Source organism: Megalobrama amblycephala, linkage group LG9 (genome assembly GCF_018812025.1).
Source record: "Megalobrama amblycephala isolate DHTTF-2021 linkage group LG9, ASM1881202v1, whole genome shotgun sequence".
NCBI classification, from domain to species: Eukaryota; Metazoa; Chordata; class Actinopteri; order Cypriniformes; family Xenocyprididae; genus Megalobrama; species Megalobrama amblycephala.
Window position 1 is genome coordinate 12,238,850 of NC_063052.1, and position 21,219 is coordinate 12,260,068.

At 36.3% G+C, this 21,219-nt stretch overlaps 1 protein-coding gene across 1 annotated transcript in view; it reads left to right on the top strand.

Annotated features, from left to right (window-relative positions):
- Window positions 1-21,219, top strand: part of gatad2b (GATA zinc finger domain containing 2B) — a 51,383-nt gene that overhangs the window by 24,749 nt on the left and 5,415 nt on the right. Inside the window, 11 exon segments of the mRNA XM_048201606.1 lie at window positions 8,715-8,889; window positions 8,891-9,075; window positions 9,692-9,821; window positions 9,936-10,067; window positions 16,513-16,641; window positions 17,045-17,215; window positions 18,175-18,544; window positions 19,564-19,766; window positions 20,618-20,728; window positions 20,923-20,943; window positions 20,945-21,128. Of these exon segments, the coding sequence (XP_048057563.1) occupies window positions 8,716-8,889; window positions 8,891-9,075; window positions 9,692-9,821; window positions 9,936-10,067; window positions 16,513-16,641; window positions 17,045-17,215; window positions 18,175-18,544; window positions 19,564-19,766; window positions 20,618-20,728; window positions 20,923-20,943; window positions 20,945-21,128 (1,810 nt within the window). The 5' untranslated portion in view covers window position 8,715.

Genomic DNA, 21,219 nt, shown 5'->3' on the forward strand with positions numbered 1-21,219 from the left:
TTAGATTTTAAATTTGATTTCATTTGATTCTGACTTATAGGCTAGGCTTTCAATTTGGTTAGATTCCAATTTGGATTTAATTCTAATTCTCAATCTCTCAATTCTATTAGATTCCAAGTTTGATTTTATTCTTATTCACCAACCTTTAAATTTGATTATAAATCCACTTTGGATTTGATTCTGATTCTCAAGCTTTCAATTTTATAAGCTTATGAATTTGATTTCATTTATTTACAATCTCTCGATTTCATTAGATTCCAATTTAGATTTGATTGATTCATAAGCTCTCGATTCGATCAGATTCCGAGTTCAGTTTGATTCTTATTCACAAGCTCTCAATTTGAAATGATTATGAATTCAATTTGATTCATTTACAAGCTCTTCGATTTCATTAGATTCCAATTTGGATTTGATTCTGATTTCTAAGCACTAGATTTGATCAGATTCTTGGTTCAATTTAATTCTGATTCTCAAGCTCTCAATTTTAAAAGCTTATTAATTTGATTTCATTCATTTACAAGCTCTCAATTTCATTAGATTCCCATTTTGATTTGATTCTGATTCCTAAGCTCACAATTCGATCAGATTCAGAGTTCAATTTGATTCTTATTCACATCCTCTCAATTTGATTAGATTCCAATTTGGATTTGATTCTGATTCTCAGGACTCTCAATTTGAAATGATTATGAATTCAATTTGATTCATTTACAAGCTCTCGATTTCATTAGATTCCAATTTGGATTTGATTCTGATTCCTAAGCAAAAGATTTGATCAGATTCTTGGTTCAATTTAATTCTGATTCTCAAGCTCTCAATTTTATAAGCTTATTAATTTGATTTCATTCATTTACAAGCTCTCAATTTCATTAGATTCCCATTTTGATTTGATTCTGATTCCTAAGCTCACGATTCAATCAGATTCAGAGTTCAATTTGATTCTTATTCACAACCTCTCAATTTGATTAGATTCCAATTTGGATTTGATTCTGATTCTCAGGCTCTCAATTTGATAAGACTATGAATTTGTTTTCGTTCATTTACAAGCTCTCAATTTCATTAGATTCCAATTTGTATTTGATTCTGATTCATAAGCTCTCGATTAGATCAGATTCCGAGTTCAGTTTGATTCTTATTCACAAGCTCTCATTTTGAAATGATTATGAATTCAATTTGATTCATTTACAAGCTCTCGATTTCATTAGATTCCAATTTGGATTTGATTCTGATTCCTAAGCAAAAGATTTGATCAGATTCTTGGTTCAATTTAATTCTGATTCTCAAGCTCTCAATTTTATAAGCTTATTAATTTGATTTCATTCATTTACAAGCTCTCATTTCATTAGATTCCCATTTTGATTTGATTCTGATTCCTAAGCTCACATTCGATCAGATTCAGAGTTCAATTTGATTCTTATTCACAACCTCTCAATTTGATTAGATTCCAATTTGGATTTGATTCTGATTCTCAGGCTCTCAATTTGATAAGACTATGAATTTGTTTTCGTTCATTTACAAGCTCTCAATTTCATTAGATTCCAATTTGTATTTGATTCTGATTCATAAGCTCTCGATTAGATCAGATTCCGAGTTCAGTTTGATTCTTATTCACAAGCTCTCAATTTGAAATGATTATGAATTCAATTTGATTCATTTACAAGCGCTCGATTTCATTAGATTCCAATTTGGATTTGATTCTGATTCCTAAGCACAAGATTTGATCAGATTCTTGGTTCAATTTAATTCTGATTCTCAAGCTCTCAATTTTTGATAAGATTATGAATTTGTTTTCGTTCATTTACAAGCTCTCAATTTCATTAGATTCCAATTTGTATTTGATTCTGATTCATAAGTTCTCGATTAGATCAGATTCCAAGTTCAGTTTGATTCTTATTCACAAGCTCTCATTTTGAAATGATTATGAATTCAATTTGATTCATTTACAAGCTCTCGATTTCATTAGATTCCAATTTGGATTTGATTCTGATTCCTAAGCAAAAGATTTGATCAGATTCTTGGTTCAATATAATTCTGATTCTCAAGCTCTCAATTTTATAAGCTTATTAATTTGATTTCATTCATTTACAAGCTCTCAATTTCATTAGATTCCCATTTTGATTTGATTCTGATTCCTAAGCTCACGATTCGATCAGATTCAGAGTTCAATTTGATTCTTATTCACAACCTCTCAATTTGATTAGATTCCAATTTGGATTTGATTCTGATTCCTAAGCACAAGATTTGATCAGATTCTTGGTTCAATTTAATTCTGATTCTCAAGCTCTCAATTTTTGATAAGATTATGAATTTGTTTTCGTTCATTTACAAGCTCTCAATTTCATTAGATTCCTATTTTGATTTGATTCGGATTCTGAAGCTCTTAATTTGATAAGATTATAATTCAATTTAATTAATTTACAAGCTCTCAATTTCATTAGATTCCCATTTTGATTTGATTCTGATTCCTAAGCTCACAATTCAATCAGATTCCAAGTTCGATTTTATTCTTATTCACAACCTTTCAATTTGATTAGATTCCAGTTTGGATTTGATTCTGATTCTCAAGCTCTTAATTTGATAAGATTATAATTCAATTTGATTAATTTACAAGCTCTCAATTTCATTAGATTCCAATTTGGATTTGATTCTGATTCCTAAGCTCTCAATTCGATCAGATTCAGAGTTCAATTTGATTTTTATTCACAAGCTCTCAATTTGACAAGATTATAATTCAATTTGATTAATTTACAAGCTCTCAATTTCATTAGATTCCCATTTTGATTTGATTCTGATTCCTAAGCTCACGATTCGATCAGATTCCAAGTTCGATTTTATTTTTATTCACAACCTTTCAATTTGATTAGATTCCAATTTGGATTTGATTCTGATTCTGAAGATTATGAATTTGTTTTCGTTCATTTACAATCTCTCAATTTCATTAGATTCCAATTTGTATTTGATTCTGATTCCTAAGCTCACGATTCGATCAAATTCCAAGTTCGATTTTATCCTAATTCACAACCTTTCAATTTGATTAGATTCCAATTTTGATTCAATTCCAGGTAATTTGGCTAGATTTCTTTCATAATGTCTGGTTTTCATAAGAAAGTTTTTGCTATAGATTGCTTTAAATTTTACAGGGCAGTGTTTCAGACCGATTCAAACGGTAACATCTTTTTCTTTTCTTTTTTTTTTACTTATTAATAGAACTGGTTCATAAGAGTCATTTGTTTCAGCGAAAGTGCAGTGCTGGGAAGGGATGGAATGGGGCACAATAATAGTTTTATCTCGATTATCGTATTTTTATAATCATTGGAAGCCAAAATCGAAACTTAATTTAGATTAATCTCACAGCCCTAATGTTATACCTCTCTTTATGGTAAAGTTTTACTCTCTTACTATATACAAGGTCCAAAGAATGCGAGCAGCAGCACCTGATAATGTTCTACCTTTAGTCTGCAGCTCCGAGCAGAATACAAATGCATCAGACAGATAAAGAGGTTCCAGCACAAACAATAGCCTGCATAGAGTCCTGCACATTCACTGTCCAGACACTCCCCGTGTGTGTGCATGTGGGAGGGGGGAGAGCCTCTCTCTGCCCTCTGGCCATGAAGGGTCCGCCCAAGCGTGCCTAACTAATAAAGACGAGCAAACACACACATGATCATTTAGATCTGCAGTACGTGACACATGTTCAGAGCGCGGCAGAGCCTTATGTGTACACACAATCAAATGTGCACTTGAGCACGCATGACCCCGCGGTGTACGCATGCACTTCGCATGGGAGCGTACACACACACACACACACGCAGAGTGATTCAGTCACGTTATAGACTGGCTGTTGGGCTCCTGTGTGGCGTGTTGTTGTGCTTTTGTCCGGAGGGGAGAACAGGAAGTTAATGGCTGACTGTAAGAATGCAGCAGTAGAGATTGGCTCATCTGGGGCTTCAGTAAATGAATGTCACTGCTGGTTTACACTGTTTATCGGGTTAACCATGTGTTAAAATCACACACGTATTACACTATTTTATATAGGGCATCATTTTGGAGTTTTACCTATATACTTAAGAATTTCTGGTCCTGATGTGTCTCATTATACCATAAAGTACAGAGTACTCTTTCTCGTGAATGGTGAGGATGTCTCCCAAGCTTTACTGTCTCTTTAACAAGACTGTGCTGTTTATCAATCTACTGCACTACAGTTTTCTCTCTTGGTCTCCCAAAACATACTCGCTGGTGTTTCAAAACTAGATCCTGCAACAGACCTGTTGCGTAGAACATACCATGTTCTGATGTATGGGGCTCTTTTTTGTTGTTTTTGTTTACTGAAACCAAAATTAAACCAAAAAGAGTTTTGATAATTCATTTCGGATAATTGGGAAGTTTAAATCGGTTCTGTTCATGTTCTCAGGTGCTAAATTAAACCAGTTGTAGTAAAGTTCTTCGGCAATGAAGAATTGCTACTCTAGTATAATTTTTGGTTACTATGAAGTGCATCCATACTGCTGACGTGTTTACATGTTGTAGCTTATCCACATTCTGTAAATTTAAAAATAGTAGCTAAAACAGTCCTGCGCCAATTAGCCTCGTGGGCAACACTGCCATATCGCATAGTTGCACTTTGGGCGTCCTGAGTTTGAGTCCCGGCTATTGGACCTTTCCCAATCCCCACCCCCCCTCTCCAACTTTGCTTCCTGTCAACTTACTGTCCTGTCATAATAAAGGCAAAAATGGCAAAAATAAATCTTTAAAAAAAAAAAAAAGTTGCTAAAACAGCTGCAGGAGCGTCACTGTTTTGGTCAGTGGGGTCTAACCATGCGTACGCATGAATTTGTGTGGGAAATCTGCGTGCAAACATTTCACAAACATAAGAACATAATAATAAAATCATCAATAACTTTTCTATTTATTCTACATTTAAAGAGAAATTTTGGAACAACTGAAACCACACATACGCAAAAATAACTTGTTCTAGGATAGATATTTAATCAAATATATATTTCATATAGGTTAAGGTTGAGGATCTTGCTGTGTGAGCAAATAGTGATGAAAGGCTGTGAAGTAATGGTTGTGCTGAAAGCCTTTATATGGAGATGTTTAGGCATGTTTTATGCAAATTACTAACCTTGGGCACATGATCACTCATTTAGAACACTCAAGTTCATTAACATTAGAACAAGGTTAAGAACAAATTCATGTGCGCACGCACATGTTGTGAATTTTTCGTGAGAAATGCATAGGTGAATAATATGAAGATGAATAATCCACACAATTATTATTTGTGAATGAGACCCATTGATTTTGGCCCTCCAAAAATGTTTGGTTAAGAATTTTTGTAATGGATTTCACAAACTTCCAAGCTGAAGAGCGAGTAATTTCTGCACTGCTAGTGTCACAAAATGAATTTATAATGTTGTTTCAATAGATTTGAAAGGCCTTTTTTTTAAAAGGTGCCCTAGATTCAAAAATTGAATTTACCTCGTCATAGTTAAATAACAAGAGTTCAGTACATGGAAAAGACATACAGTGAGTCTCAAACTCCATTGTTTCCTCCTTCTTATATAAATCTCATTCGTTTAAAAGACCTCCGAAGAACAGGCGAATTTCAACATGACACCGACTGTTACGTAACAGCCGGGGGTGTACGCCACCAATATTTGCATATGCCAGTCCATGTTCCCAACATTATGAAAGGCATTAGACAAGGGCAGGCAGTAACGTCTGGATCTGCACAGCTGAATAAACACACTAGGTAAGCAAGCAAGGACAATAGCAAAAAATGGCAGATGGAGCAATAATAACTGACATGATTCATGATATCATGATATTTTTAGTGATATTTGTAAATTGTCTTTCTAAATGTTTCGTTAGCATGTTGCTAATGTACTGTTAAATGTGGTTAAAGTTACAATCGTTTCTTACTGTATTCATGGAGACAAGAGCCGTCGCTGTTTTCATTTTTAAACACTTGCAGTCTGTATCATTCATAAACATAAACTTCATTCTTTATAAATCTCTCCAACAGTGTAGCATTAGCCATTAGCCACGGAGCATAGCCTCAAACTCATTCAGAATGAATGTAAACATCAAAATAAACACTGTACTTACGCGATTAGACATGCTGCAGGACGAACACTTTGTAAAGATCCATTTTGAGGGTTATATTAGCTGTTTGAACTTTTTTTTATGTTGTTTAAGGCAAGCGCGAGCTCTTGGGGCATGAAGCACGAGAATTAAAGGGCCACACACCCTGAATCAGCTCATTTATAATGATGCCCCAAAATAGGCAGTTGAATTTAAAAAAATCTATGGGGTATTTTGAGCTGAAACTTCACAGACACATTCAGGGGACACCTTAGACTTATATTACATCTTTTAAAAAAAAGTTCTAGGGCACCTTTAATGCAGTGTGTAGTATAGCTGTTTGTGAATGTAAAAGGTCTGCAAAGTTTTAAAGATCAAAGTGCATGACAAATAAAGTTATTGTCTCCTAAAAGAAGGAATCGATTCCAGACTACCGAAATGAGTCGTCAGCAATTCCAGTCATACTTCCTGTTACGTAACAATGCGACACATTTGACCCGCCTTCATACACTAAGTTTGGTTTCGTGTTGTCGACATGTCAAGAAGATGCTGTTTTCTGAGCTACGAATCCACTTTGATGCACTTCAAAAGGATGAGGACTTGTGCTGGAATTGATATGGAAAAAACAACAGCATCATTACTGTTCATATCACTGTCAGTGTATCAAGTGCTGAGGAAGCCTCTGGAGATGAAATTCAGATATGGTAATAGGCTTTTAGTTTCCGACACACACTGTAAGCGGTAGACCAATCACAACAGACTGGGCCGTCTAGCCAATCAGAGCAGAGTAGTCTGTGTGGAAAGGAGTTTAGAGAGCCTGAATATTTGAACAAACGGTTTTCAGACTCTTTGAGAAATGAGTGTTTTTTTTTACCTTGGATGCATGTAAACCTTTTGTAGAAGATCATTAAAACAAAACTAGGAACCTTTAAAATAGCATAATTGGGGTGCTTTAAATTAATGAAAAAATACATAAAATGGTAACAGAACTCTCCTTCATCAGAGGAAAAAAAAAAAAGTCCTAATTATAGTTCTTGGGCAAGGCTTGAATCTTCAGTCACAGTAATTTGGTGCCAGAAATACGATCCCACAAGTGGGGAAGGTCGGTCCCCTCTCAGTGACCGCTTTGTGACGTTGTCAGCAGGAGTTTTGGGAAGCTCCGCTCAGCTGCACGTCTGAACTCAGAAATGACTCTTGTCGTAACAGGCTCCTAATGTGAGGTAGAGAGACCCTCTCTACTAGCAGCCCAAGCAAATTTCCTCAGTCAAACCATGAAAGTTACACTGATTTGTATGTAATGATCATGTAATTTATCAATTAAGCCTGGAGAGGCCTTGGTTCTCGAGCACTGTAGTCCACAGCCTCAGCACGAGGCAGACTAATGGCTCTGTAAAGTCTGTGGGCGTGTGAGGAGTCATAGTAGATCTTTCTCACTCTCTCTCTTGCTCTCAGCTCTTTCACTGTAAAAGAATAATTAAGTGATTTGCATTCGTCTCAAGCAGGGGAATTTGTACTGATTCCTACAGATTAGTGATGTCGCGATACCAAAATTTCAGTAGTCGATAGCAACACCAGTAACAACTCTTGATACGGCTGCGAGAATTAATATACTCTTAAACCAAACGCGTTCATTTTAATTTAAAAGTTTAAGGATTAGTTCACTTCAGAATTCAAATTCCCTAATAATTTACTCACCCTCATGTCATCCGAGATGTTTATGTCTTTCTTTCTTCATTTAAAAAAAAAAATTAAGGTTTTTGAGGAAAACATTCCAGGATTTTTCTCCATATAGTGGACTTCACTGGGGTTCAACGGATTGAAGGTCCAAATGGCAGTTTCAGTGCAGCTTCAAAGAGCTCTACACGATCCCAGCTGAGGAATAAGGGTCTTATCTATTGAAACGATCGGTCATTTTCTAAAAAAAAATTTAATTAAATTCTTTTTAACCACAAATGCTTGTCTTGCACTGCTCTGAGATGCGCCACGCATTACATAATCACATTGGAAAGGTCACGCGTGACATAGGCAGAAGTACCGAGCAAGTGTTTACAAAGTGAACGTGCAAAGACTAAGTCAAACGGCCTTTACAAAAAAAAAGGTAACAATTTTTTGTTACAATGTCAGACGATTTTGAAGTTGGAAAATTTTTCACTTTACATCCGCCTACATTACGCGTGACCTTTTCAGAGTGATTACGCAATGCCTGGCGCGTCACAGAACAGTGCAAGACGAGCATTTGTGGTTAAAAAGTATATAATTTTTATTTTAAAAAAAAAAAAAATGACCGATCGTTTTTTTAGATAAGACTCTCATTCCTCGTCTGGGATCGTGTAGAGCTCTTTGAAGCTGCATTAAAACTACAATTTGGACCTTCAACCCGTTGAACCCTGTTGAAATCCACTATATGGAGAAAAATCCTCAAAAACCTTAATTTCTTCTTGACTGAAGAAAGAAAGACATAAACATCTTGGATGACATTGGGGTGAGAATTTTAATTCTGACGTGAACTAATCCTGTAACTTGTTAATATTTTTATTTCTCATGTAAATAGTGCCTCAAGTTATTACAATTAAATTATTTTTTTATTTTATGAAAACAGGTGTGTTCACACTCTCTCTCTTTGTCTCTGACAGGATGGAGCGGATGTCTGAGGAGGCGTTGAGGCTGAACCTGCTAAAGCGGGGTCTGGAGGCGCCGGATGAGCGGGAGGAAGCTCTGGCCAAGCGCCTGAAGATGGAGGGTCACGAGGCCATGGAGAGGCTGAAGATGCTTGCCCTCCTCAAACGCAAGGATCTGGCTGCCTTGGAGGGGGGCGGCAGTTGCCGCAGCCATGGCAGAGGGCAAAGGCCCCGGTGGCAGCCAGGGGCTGATGGGAGCTGTGCCCTACGAGGAAAAGATGAATGGAAGTTTGAGAGTCGGGGGCCATGGAGGTCCCAGCAAGAATGGGAAGGAAAACATAGTAGATGAACCAGTGGACATGAGTGCCAGAAGGAGGTGAGGTTTCGGGAGTGTTCTATAACTATAAGACTGTTTAAATTTGCATTGGCATATGAGTCGTATTTAAATATTACATTCAGAAATAATGTAAAAATATCAGTTACAGACACTATAAACATGATTTTTTTTTTTTTCCCCTCTTTCCACAACAAATCCTTTTAAAGGAGACCTATTATGCTCTTTTTTCCAAAGTCTTGATTTTGTTTTTGGGCTCTACTAGAATAGGTTCTCTTTTCATGTTTAAATGTTAAAAAAACACCTTATTTTTCCCATATTTGGCATTGTTGCAGCTCCTCTCTTCCCAGTCTGTCAGTAACGCTCTGTTTAGTTCCTGTCTCTATGAAGCCCCTCCTTCTGAAAAGCACAGTGTGCTCTGATTGGTCGGTGTAGCCCAGTACCTGCGTGACTCATCATAGTCATAAACAGAGAGAAGTAGCTCTGGCTACAATATTCTTCTGCAGGATTCATGCAGTTTTGTTTATTAACTGCTAGAGCACCAAAAGTTACATAGTTGACCTTTAAAAAAAATAGTAATTATCAATTTTGATTTCATGGTGACTTTAAAAATTCTGTGATCGCTTTTGACACCCGTCTCTGATTTTGCTCTTCGCAGTGAAATGGTTCGAGAGCGACGCACTCCGTCACCAGACGTTATCATTTTATCAGACAACGAGGCGTCCAGCCCGCGGAGCACGCCCCACCCTGAGGAGAAACTGCATCAGGCCAACCTGGAGATGTTTAAGGTACAATATCCATGAGGGAATCAGATTTTTAGTTGGTTGCTAAAAATGGTATTAAATCTTTGTGTGAGATTTGAACATGTTTGCTGAGCACTCGTGTGTGTGTTTGTTCTGCAGGGGAAGACTGGCGAGGAGCGGCAGCAGATGATCAAAGCTCTCCGAGAGGAGCTCAGGCTGGAGGAGGCCAAGCTGGTGCTCCTGAAGAAACTGAGACAGAGTCAGATGCAGAAGGAGAATGTGGTGCAAAAGGTCAGAACCATACTCACTGTCCTGGGGCCAGTAACTAAAAGTGCAGATCATCATCAATTGTGAATTTTAACTATATTAATTAGATGGGCATGGTATTGGTATTAGGGGTGGGACAAAATATCGATATGGCGATATATCGTCATCCTTCTCTGTGCAATACGAGAATCGTATCGCTGCGCCAAATATCGATATTTTAATTAAAAAAAAATAAAGCGCTATATATAGATTTCTTTGCTCAAAGCGTCCTACTTCAAGGCGGCGCTCAACACATGAATGAGGGAAACGTGAACTTAAGTTAACTAGCCTAAGAAAAAGAGGTTATTAACAGGATGGCGGACAGCAGTGTGAGTAAAATAGATGCCCCAGCCACGTTTAAGTTCAAAGTCTTGACGCACTTTTATACCATTGATGTGACAGTCGTAGACATCTTTGACGTTCTTCACCGAGCGCTTAGATATACACGGGAGCATTTGAAAGCATATATTAGGGATCCTCTGATAGACGCCTGCTTTCGAACGCTCCCGTGTATATCTAAGCGCTTGAAGAACGTCAAAGGGTCTGTTTGCACCTGGTGACTTCATGCATTTTCTCTGATCGGATAGCTATCCGATCGTGAAAAGACCAGGTCTAAATGCCTAAAAACGCATTTGAGACGGATTTAAATCCGATCGCTCAAACCACTTCAGGAGATGGTCTGGGACGCATTCCAGTCAAAACTGTCTATGCTCAGTCTAAATGCATCTGGTTGTTGAAACTACATATGTAAATTTTACTTCTCCCCAAAATACTAAAACTGAAACATGTGAGAGTCAGATATGACAACGCTACTGCGTCACACATCGCCGCAGATCTCTTCAGCAAGCTGACGCGCAAACGGCCGCATATGAAAGTGAAAGTAAGTCGCAGACGCATAACACACAATTATCTTCATTAAAAGTAATGAGACCTTATACCAGTGCTGTTGCCGCTCTCTCCTATTGCAGTCTTTGATTTTGAAATTAACTGATGGTCAATAAAATGCACCTCATATTTCTTGCTTTCGGTGACGTGAACTCTATTAAATGTACATATAAGATCGGATTTATCCGTTAACCTGCACTTAACCTTTTCACGTGCATTTTGTTTTCATATTAAGACCAATATCGCGATGTATCATTATAGGATTGTCTAGCGATATATCGATTATCGCAGAATCGCTGACTCGCAATATTATCGTTATCGTGAGCCATTTATCGTGATCGTATCGTATCGTGAGGTACCCTCCGATTCCCACCCCTAATTGGTATGGATGCTTGTTTCTATGGAAGAGGATTAGGGCCAAGCAATAATAAAAAAATAAAACTCTATATAAAAATAAAAAATAAAAATCTCGAGATTAAAGTTGTTAAATTTTGAGAAAAAACTCGTTAAATTTCAAGAAAAAAGTCGAGATAAAATGTTGAGAATAAAGTCATTAAATTACGAGAACAAATTCGTTAAATTATGAGTAAAATGTCATTTTATTTTGAGAAAAACGATTTTAAATTAAATTTTAAAATTAATTAACGAATTTATTCTCGTAATTTAACAAATTTGTTCATGTAATTTAACGAATTTTTTCTCATAATTTAATGACTTTATTCTCAACATTTTATCTCGACTTTTTTCTCGAAATTTAATATTTTTCTCATAATTTAACGAATTTGTTCTCGTAATTTAACTACTTTTTTCTCGTAATTTAACGAATTTGTTCTCGTAATTTAACGCCTTTTTTCTCGTAATTTTATGCTTTATTCTCAACATTTTATCTCGACTTTTTTCTCGAAATTTAACGAATTTTTTCTCATAATTTAACGAATTTGTTCTCGTAATATAACTACTTTTTTCTCGTAATTAAATGACTTTATTCAACATTTTATGTCGACTTTTTTCTCGTAATTTAACGAATTTGTTCTCGTAATTTAACAACTTTTTTCTTGTAATTTAGTGACTTTATTCTCAACATTTTATCTCGACTTTTTTCTCAAAATTTAACGAGTTTATTCTCAACATTTTATTTCGACGTTTTTCTCGAAATTGAACGAGTTTTTTCTCTAAATTTAACAACTTTAATCTCAAGATGGTTTTATTTTTTTATTATTGCTTGGCCCTAATCCTCTTCCGTATGTTTCCACCATGAAATACAAAAGGTAATTGCAACTTTTTATCTCACAATTCTGACCTTTTTTTTTTTTTTTTTTTTTTTTTTTTTCTCAGAATTGTGATATAAAGTCAGATTTGTGTGATAATGAAGTCAGAATTGCAAGTTATAAAGTCAGAATTCCAAGTTATAAAGTCAGATTTGCGAGTTATAGTCAGAATTGTGATATAAAATCAGAATTGCAAGTTATAAAGTCAGAATTGTAATATAAAGTCAGAATTGCATGATATAAACTTGCAATTGTGTTTTATAAAGTCAGATTTGCGAGATATAAACTCACAATTCTGAGAAAGTCAGAATTGCATGATTTAAAAATCAAGTCAGAATTGTGAGATAAAAGTCGCAATTACCTTTTTATTTTTTTAAAGTGGTGGGAACAAGCTTCTATATATTGAAGACATTTTCAGACTTGAGAACATTTCAGCCTCATACCTGCCATACCGCTGTGTCTGTTTAGTGTAGTATGCAGTTTACTCCATGTAGATCAGACCTTTAGGACACCAGAGACATCACAAACAGGCTTTGATATCACTGTCAGAAGTTAAAGGATTAATATACATAGTAATGAAGTTACACACAGGATGTTTGTAAATAAGATCATATTATTTCAGATAGCTGCAGCATGTCAAAAATAGAAACGGGATGTCCATCAACTGAAGTGCTTCTTGGTGTAGATACCTTAGTTGATTTTTTTTTTTTTTTTTTTTTTTGCGCATGCGCACAGCCTTGTTTGTTGTCAACAGCGGCACAATCCCATTGATTTAGGCCTGTATGAAGCCATGTGAGAAACCAGAAGTATAAGAAAGTGAAAAATGATTTGTGGACTGGATTTAAGGATAAACACCTGATGGGCTTCATGTATGAAACCACCTCAGATCATTTTTGAGATCCCTTCTTTGTAATGTAGTACTTTACCAAGTTTACATAACACTACCATTCAAAAGTTTGTAGTATGATTACTTTTTTTTTTTTTCACCAAATATTATTATTTCTGAAGGACCATGTGACACTAAAGTGGAATAAAGGTTGCTGAAATTCAGCTTTGCCATCACAGGAATAAATTACATTTTAAAATTTTTAGAATGATCTTACTTGATCTTACCAACCCAAAACATTTGAACAGCAGTTCACACAAAGTGCGTGTTTATTACCAGTTTTGCAATTACCAGTTTTCACCATTTGCAATTTTACAAAATCCTATTATTGTGAAGGCCTGGCTTATGAATATTAATTAAGTCACCTGACTCGCTGATCCCATGAAATTTTGAAACAACACAAGTTAATGAGACTTCTTAGTAATTATGATTAATCATTTTGCCACCTACGTACTAAACAGTCGACGTTACAGTAAAAAAATATTATAAATCATTTTTTATTGTAGGTATCAACTTGTTAAAGTATTACGCTTTACATCCACTGTTCTGACTTTTTCTGTACACTTCAATTTTAAAGCTGAAAGTGTGTGATTTCTGTGAAATCAGCCTGCAGATGACTCTTATAGTTGTCTTTGCATATTAAACTGTAATTGGAGAAAGTACTTTAGCATCCAAAAAAAAAATTCAGCATTGACTGAATGTCGCAGTGTTGTCTGCTGTAAATCTGCCTGCATTTGTACTCCACATCTACACTGCAGATCCTCTGTACAGCATATTCACCTTCACTGTTGTAACACCAAGCAAAATAACCTCCCCTCGTGTCCAGCTGAGTGTTATATTAATGCCAGGAAAAACTGTCTAGGTATATCGTTCTATTGTTGAAAGGACGTTAGTTACTAGCGGGGGTGAAATAGGGTAACAGGGAGCGAGACGGGCAGCCATAACCTCACAGATACCATATCACAGCTCTGTGTAATGTTTGTCCATGTACTGTGGCATTGAGATGTTTTGTCTTTGCTACTCAACTCGGTGTCTGTGTAGATACAGGAATGGCCCATAAACACTCACTCGTGCCTGACGTTCAAGTGCCACAAAACGCTCTTCATGCACAATGTTTGCTTGCTCTTGAACTAGAGGATGAAATTTTGATTGGCTAAATTGAGTTTGATTCGTGAGGATGAAATGCTAACAATAAGTACCAAAACGTACCAAGGTATTATAACGTTTAACTTTTAATTATTTGATATTATTTTTTTCCCATGATAATGCACTTAATTTGGACATGCACAATAATAATAATAAAAAGTAAAATATGTGTGTTTGTGTTTGTGTGTGTGTGTATGTATATATATATATATATATATATATATATATATATATATATATATATATATATATATATATATATATATATATATATATATATATATATATATATATATATATAATTTAAAAAAATATATATATAATTTAAAAAATATATATATAATTTAAAAAATATATATATAATTTAAAAAAATAAATAAAAATTAACTAATTAATCGCACATTTTTCTGTAATTAATCACGATTAAAAACATTGTTTTTAATATATTTCAATATATTTTTATATTGTAATTATTTCACAGTTACTCTCCAAATTAATGAAGAAACAACTTAAAGACAGTATATTTTGAATATGTGACCCTGGACCACAAAACCAGTCATAAGGGTCAATTTTGTTTGAAATTGAGATTTATGCATCATCCAAAGGCTGAATAAATAAGCTTTCCATTGATGTATGGTTTGTTAGGGTAGGACAATATTTGGCCGAGATACAACTATTTAAAAAAATCTGGAATCTGATCAAAATATGTCATCCTTAGCAATGCATAACCACTCACAATATATATTTATGGTAGAAAATTTACAAAATATCTTCATGGAACATGATCTTGACTTAATATCCTAATGATTTGTGGCATAAAAGAAAAATCGATAATTTTGACCCATACAATGTATTGTTGGCTATTGCTACAAATATACCTGAGCAACTTATGACTGGTTTTGTGGTGCAGGGTCACATATTTGTTTAATGGCAACTTTTTATGAATAGAGGCCAACTAAAAGCTATCAATTTCAACATTTATTAGGCTTAAAAATATATCTTTTAATTTAAGTGAACTTAAAACAATCTCCCATTATAATAAATGTCATATTTATCTGTGGCCTTCCCTGTATAACAGGTAGGAAATATACAGAAATTGAATAAAGTTATCAAACACGTTACAGTCTTCACTGCATTAATTGTAAATGAAATGCAGATGAATCCTTATTAAAGCTAGAATTTTCTCTGTTACCTTTGTTCTTTGATGAACATTAATGACAGACATCACAGCAACTGGTTTATTAGGCTACTGTCACTTTAAGAGCTGCCGCTGCTGAACATGACGCGGATCTGAGGCGCATCTCATTTTCTCACAACTCTTTAAGTTCATTTAAACATTATTGAACTCATTTAAGACTGCTTTTTTTTTTTGAGGATACTCGACAAAACGGGCATTTTGGCACAATTCTTTATTGTTTGTTCACGACATTCACAGACAGCGCATTCTCGTTTGTCCTGTGAGCTTGAATGGTTTAAAAGCATATGCGTGAAGAAGAGCGTGATTATATAATGTAACGAAAGAAAAAAAATTGCTTTATATATTTTTAATGCATTAAACTGAAAAAAAAATCAATCACAATCGTTAACGCACTAATTTCGACATCACTAATATTTATTTATTTAGTTAATGTATTATATTCTTTGAAATGCCTTAGATGAAATACCATGATAGATGAATATGCTAATCATTCTTTCAGTATGTTTTATGCATAAAATGTCCCTTCTACCAGTCAGACATCCCTAAAATAGGTGTGCAAAGTCACATTTGTCTGTGTGATGTCCCTAGGCTGTGTAAAAAATCCGATCAGTGACCTCAACCAATGAGTTGGCGACAGGACAATTGTTGAACAATGAAATACGGGGAGTGTTTGGGGGGTTTTTTTCTTCTAAAAAAATCCCCAAACAATCAGTAAAATCACAAACAATACCTATTTTTCCTTCTACCAATTGGTGGAAATTGCACAGCAGCTTTAACTGAAAAATGCTGCTTGAGTTCCTCTAATACAGTGGATCTCAACCTTTTTGACTTCCCCACTCACTCATTTCTCCCCGATAAAATTTTTTTGGAGCTTGGCATAACTAGAAAGATGTATATAATAACCCTTGGAAGTTTAAGGCCCCTGGTTGAGAACCACTGTTCTAATACAATAAGTTTTTTTTGTTGTTGTTGTAAGTTATATTGACAGTCTTTGTACAGTTTGAGTTTTTGCTAGATGGATTTTGACCTCTCATTTTTTCCACTCAGGTGCCGGTGGTCCAGAATGCCCCATCATCAGTGCAGCCGTCACCCATGCACAGCTCTCAGGGGCTCGGGAAACTACCCGTGCGGCCCGGCATGCACTCGTCTGAGCCTCAGAACCTGCGCACTGCACAGGTGCGCGTTTATTTATTTATAATTTTTTTTATGTGTGATTCTGAGATATGCGCACCAGAATATTCCTTTCTAAAATGAGCTTTTTTTTCTACATGCATTAATGATGGTTTCTACAGCAAGCATTTCCTGCACATGAATACTGCTCATTATGTTGTACATATTAGTCTGAACATGTTAGAGCCTGCTGTTGGTTGCCATGGGAGCAGCACCTTAAGATCAGCATAACTGTATAGATTGGTACCAGTTACCATTTTTAATTACGGTCCATCTGTTGAGTGCAAACAAAGCATTTGATGTCAACAATGTGCAATCTGATCTACAGTGTCTGTTGACATCTAGTGGACATACAGTGCATTGCATATTTATTAATAGCTCTTGTATGTGTTTTTTTGCCCTCCCTTAGGGCCACACAGTAATCAGGTCTGCTGCCAATGCATCTTTGCCCCCCATGATGATGTCACAGCGGGTTATTGCACCCAATCCTGCTCAGCTTCAGGGTCAAAGAGTGCCCTCCAAGCCTGGCATGGGCCGCTCCTCCACAGGCGGTTTGGGTAATGCGGTGAGCTATCAGCAGGTACGGTCGGACGGTTAAGCTCAAACACATTAGTCCTAATTTGGTTTGTGGTTTTTCTCCCTGCAATTTATTGACATTGAACTTTTAAGCAATTATACAATGTGAACAGCTCAGGTTTTTTTAAAGGTCATAATCTGTTCTGGGAGTTGCTGTGTCACATTTGTACTTTGTTAAATACATTCCTTGCAGGCTCATTTCAAAAGACAATATAACGAAAAAAGTATTTTCAGGCTTTTGACAAAATATCCACTAACGTTCAAATGTTTTGGGTAAGATTTTTACGTAATATGTTTATTTAGCAGGGATTCATTCATTTGATCAAAAATCGAAGCAGCACAACTGTTTTCAACATTGATAATTATCAGAAATGTGTCTTTAGCAGCAAATCGGCATATTAGAATGATTTCTGAAGGATCATGTGACACAGAAGACTGGAGTAATGATGCTGAAATAATAGGAATAAATGACATTTTAAAAGTAGTAACAGTATTTTTATATTTCTGAATTGCCTTAAAAGGGTGGGAGTTTATTTGTTAATAGTTAATCAAATTCAAAATAATCATCATGGTATGTTTTTCACACTCTCTTTCACTATGAACACAGAATAAACAGTATTTTTTTGTACACTAATATATATTTTTACTATAACATATGAAGAGAAATGCAGGTACTCCTTTTTTTCTTTTGCTGCTGAGGTTTAAATTATGCTTTTAAAATATCTCCTCCACAGGACGGTGCATAAAACAAGCCTACTGGAACAGCCCTTAACTTAATAGCCAAATAAAAATTGTGCATTAAATCACAGCAATATTCATAGTGTTGTTTAGTTTTATATCGCCAACAAAATCATATTGAATATGTCGTATATTCCACAAATCGCCCAGACTCGACATGAATCATTCATAAAAATGGATCATGCCAGTTGCTGATGATTTGCCCTTTTGCTTTGTGTGATGCAGGCTGCCAGCCAGCAGGTGGGGGTCTCGCAGCGTTCGGGCTCCTCCTCGGCTATCTACATGAACCTGGCACACATGCAGGCAGCGGGAGCAGCTGGCGTGGCTGGCGTCGGGGTGGGTGTGAGTGGGGTTGGTGCCGTCAGCCCCTCCACCCTTTCCAGCGCCTCCAGCGTCGCTTCTCTGAACGACCAGGCCAGCAGCCAAGCGGCCGCTAAACTGGCCCTGCGCAAGCAGCTGGAGAAGACCCTGCTGGAGATACCTCCACCTAAACCTCCAGCGCCCCTGCTGCACTTCCTGCCCTCTGCTGCCAACTCTGAGTTCATCTACATGGTGGGATTGGAAGAGGTCGTGCAGAGCGTCATTGATAGTCAGGGTAAGAGCAAGAGGAACAACCCACACCACAAAAACTGATTGATGGGGTAGAGAGGATTCTTAACCTTGCACACTAGGGCTGCGCAATCAAAAACAGCAGATCAGATGTCATATTGCTGCTGCTCAGATTAAGACTAAGGGTGTGTTCACACTTGGCAGATTTGGTTCAATTAAAATGAATTTGATTGCTCTGTTAGTGCGGTTCATTTGAATAAGTGTGAACGCTGTCATCTGAAGCCGGGCGCGCATCAAACAAGCGGACCGTGACCCGTGTTTTCAGGGTTTCTCAACAAACCAAAAATGTAGAGTACTTGCTATGTATGTTTGGAGACCAGCAATATTAATTTCTCATCCATTTTGTTCCGTTCTAAGCTTGTTGTTGATATTGTATAGAAAGAATGTTGTGACAGTTCAGTTCAGACAGGTCAGGTCCCGCCCCTCCTCCACTCTGATTGGACTTCTGGCTAAAAAGTGACAGTGATGAAGCGCAGTGTTTTATTCAAAGTTGAACATTCTTCAGCTCGAGGTGGCTGGTGCTTGAAAATGATGCTCATCGCCTCATTACGCTCCTGGCGTTTAAAAAAAAAACCCGCGGCACTCTCATTGAAAACAATAGGAAAAGTATGCTATCCGCTGGAAAAAATGCTTTGATGGACACATGGCCTTAGTCCAGAACACTGCATCGTTTTGGATGTTCAGTAAGCTCCGTCACAACCTGTTTTTTTTAGGTTTGGTGTTAAAAATGACAGTGTGAACGTTAAGCGAACCAGGACTAAATGTATCTTCTTTTTTGATCCGGAACAAAAGAACCAAGAGAACTGAACTACAAGTGTGAACAAAACAGCACAAAATAAATTGAATCAGCAGCTCTAATGTTCAAAAGGGTTACAAAAATTGTGCACTTGACCCAAAAATGAATTATTAAACCACATTCACTCAGTTCAGTTAACATGCAGCTCTAATTCGCAGCTAATTCTGTTCATCACTAAACTCCTCTTTTCTGTGTTTGCAATTGATTAGGTAAAATGCGGGGGTCACTGCCACATGTGGAGCCGTTCTTTTGTGCCCAGTGCAGGACTGACTTCACCCCACACTGGAAGCAGGAGAAAAGTGGCCGCATCCTTTGTGAGCAGTGCATGACGTCCAATCAGAAGAAGGCCTTAAAGGCCGAGCACACCAATAGGCTGAAGAACGCTTTTGTTAAGGCTCTGCAGCAAGAACAGGTCAGTCGATATTTTACTGCTGGTAGTAGAGTTGTCATGATATCAAAAATTCTGCAGCTAATAACAATGAAACTTGATGATTCTCAATAAAGGTTTCAATATCGCACTACTAACTAGAAACTAAACTAAAAAATAAACGTGTTCTGTTGGACTGTAATTTTTATGATGCTGATAGAAAATGCTTTTATTCAGATGCATGTTTACATGGAATATTTCAGAATGTGTCACCTGAATGTATTTTAGATTTTCTATCATATCTCATCAAATGTTTTATATAATAATTTAAATTTTATGCATTGTAATATTGACCTTGTGTTTGGCATGTAAAAAAAAAAGCTGAAATAAAGATTGAAAACTGTTTTGGCAGCTAACTGAAATAAGTTGAAGTATTAAAATTGACATAACAAATAAATGAAAGCTATACAAATTATATATATATATATATATATATATATATAAAAAGACTAATACAAATGACAAAAACACATAAAATTGCATAAAATTAAAATAAACTAAACATACATTCTAATTTAACATATTAATAAATACTATTATTAAAATAACACACATGTGCAGCAGAATTGTCGAAGTAAAATGGTAACAAGTTAATTCAAAACAATGACATACAGCCTACATTTTATTTCTCAATTAAGTAACATTTGCTTCAAGTTTAAATAAAGACAAATACAATTAAGAACAAAAAAAAAAGTTTTTATATTAATATAATATTTGTTTATATCGACTCGTTCACTATTATTATTATTATTATTATTATTATTATTATTATTATTCCTAGCTGGGACTTTGTGTAACCACATGCTGACTTCCTGTTTCTGTCTCTGTCCGTTCAGGAAATAGAGCAGAGGTTGCAGCAGCAGGCTGCTCTGTCTCCCAGCTCCGCCCAGACTGTGCCCAGCGTGAGCAAAGCGGAAACCATGATCCGACACCATGCCCTCCGACAGGTGGACTCTCTCGTTGTGCACAAATAATGGGATCTCATGAGACAGTTTTTATGGATTTTGAAATGGCCGTTTTATTCTGGCCTTTCAGCTAATCACAGATTTTAATGACTGATGATTCTGAACATCAGTATGTTTAACGGTACCAAGAGGTGTCATGAAATTTAACACTGATTCTCTCTCATTCTCTCTTTCAGACTCCCCAGCCACAGGCCAGCTCTACAGCGGGGCCTGTCCAGCTCAGCACGAGGTGTCCTCTCTAACTTCGCCCAGGCCTCCCAGCTCTCAGTGGCCAGTGGGCTGCTGGGTATGACAAGCAAGCGCTGTGGCGGCAGCAGCAGTTCCAGCGGCGGCAGCAGTCGGGCCCAGCATGACAGCCGCAGGCAGATCTACAACATCCCTGGTAAGATGATGCTTTTTAATTAAGAACGCACAGTATACCTTAAAGAGGACCCATTTTCAGCTTTCTTTAGTGTGTGATGTTGCTGCTTAAG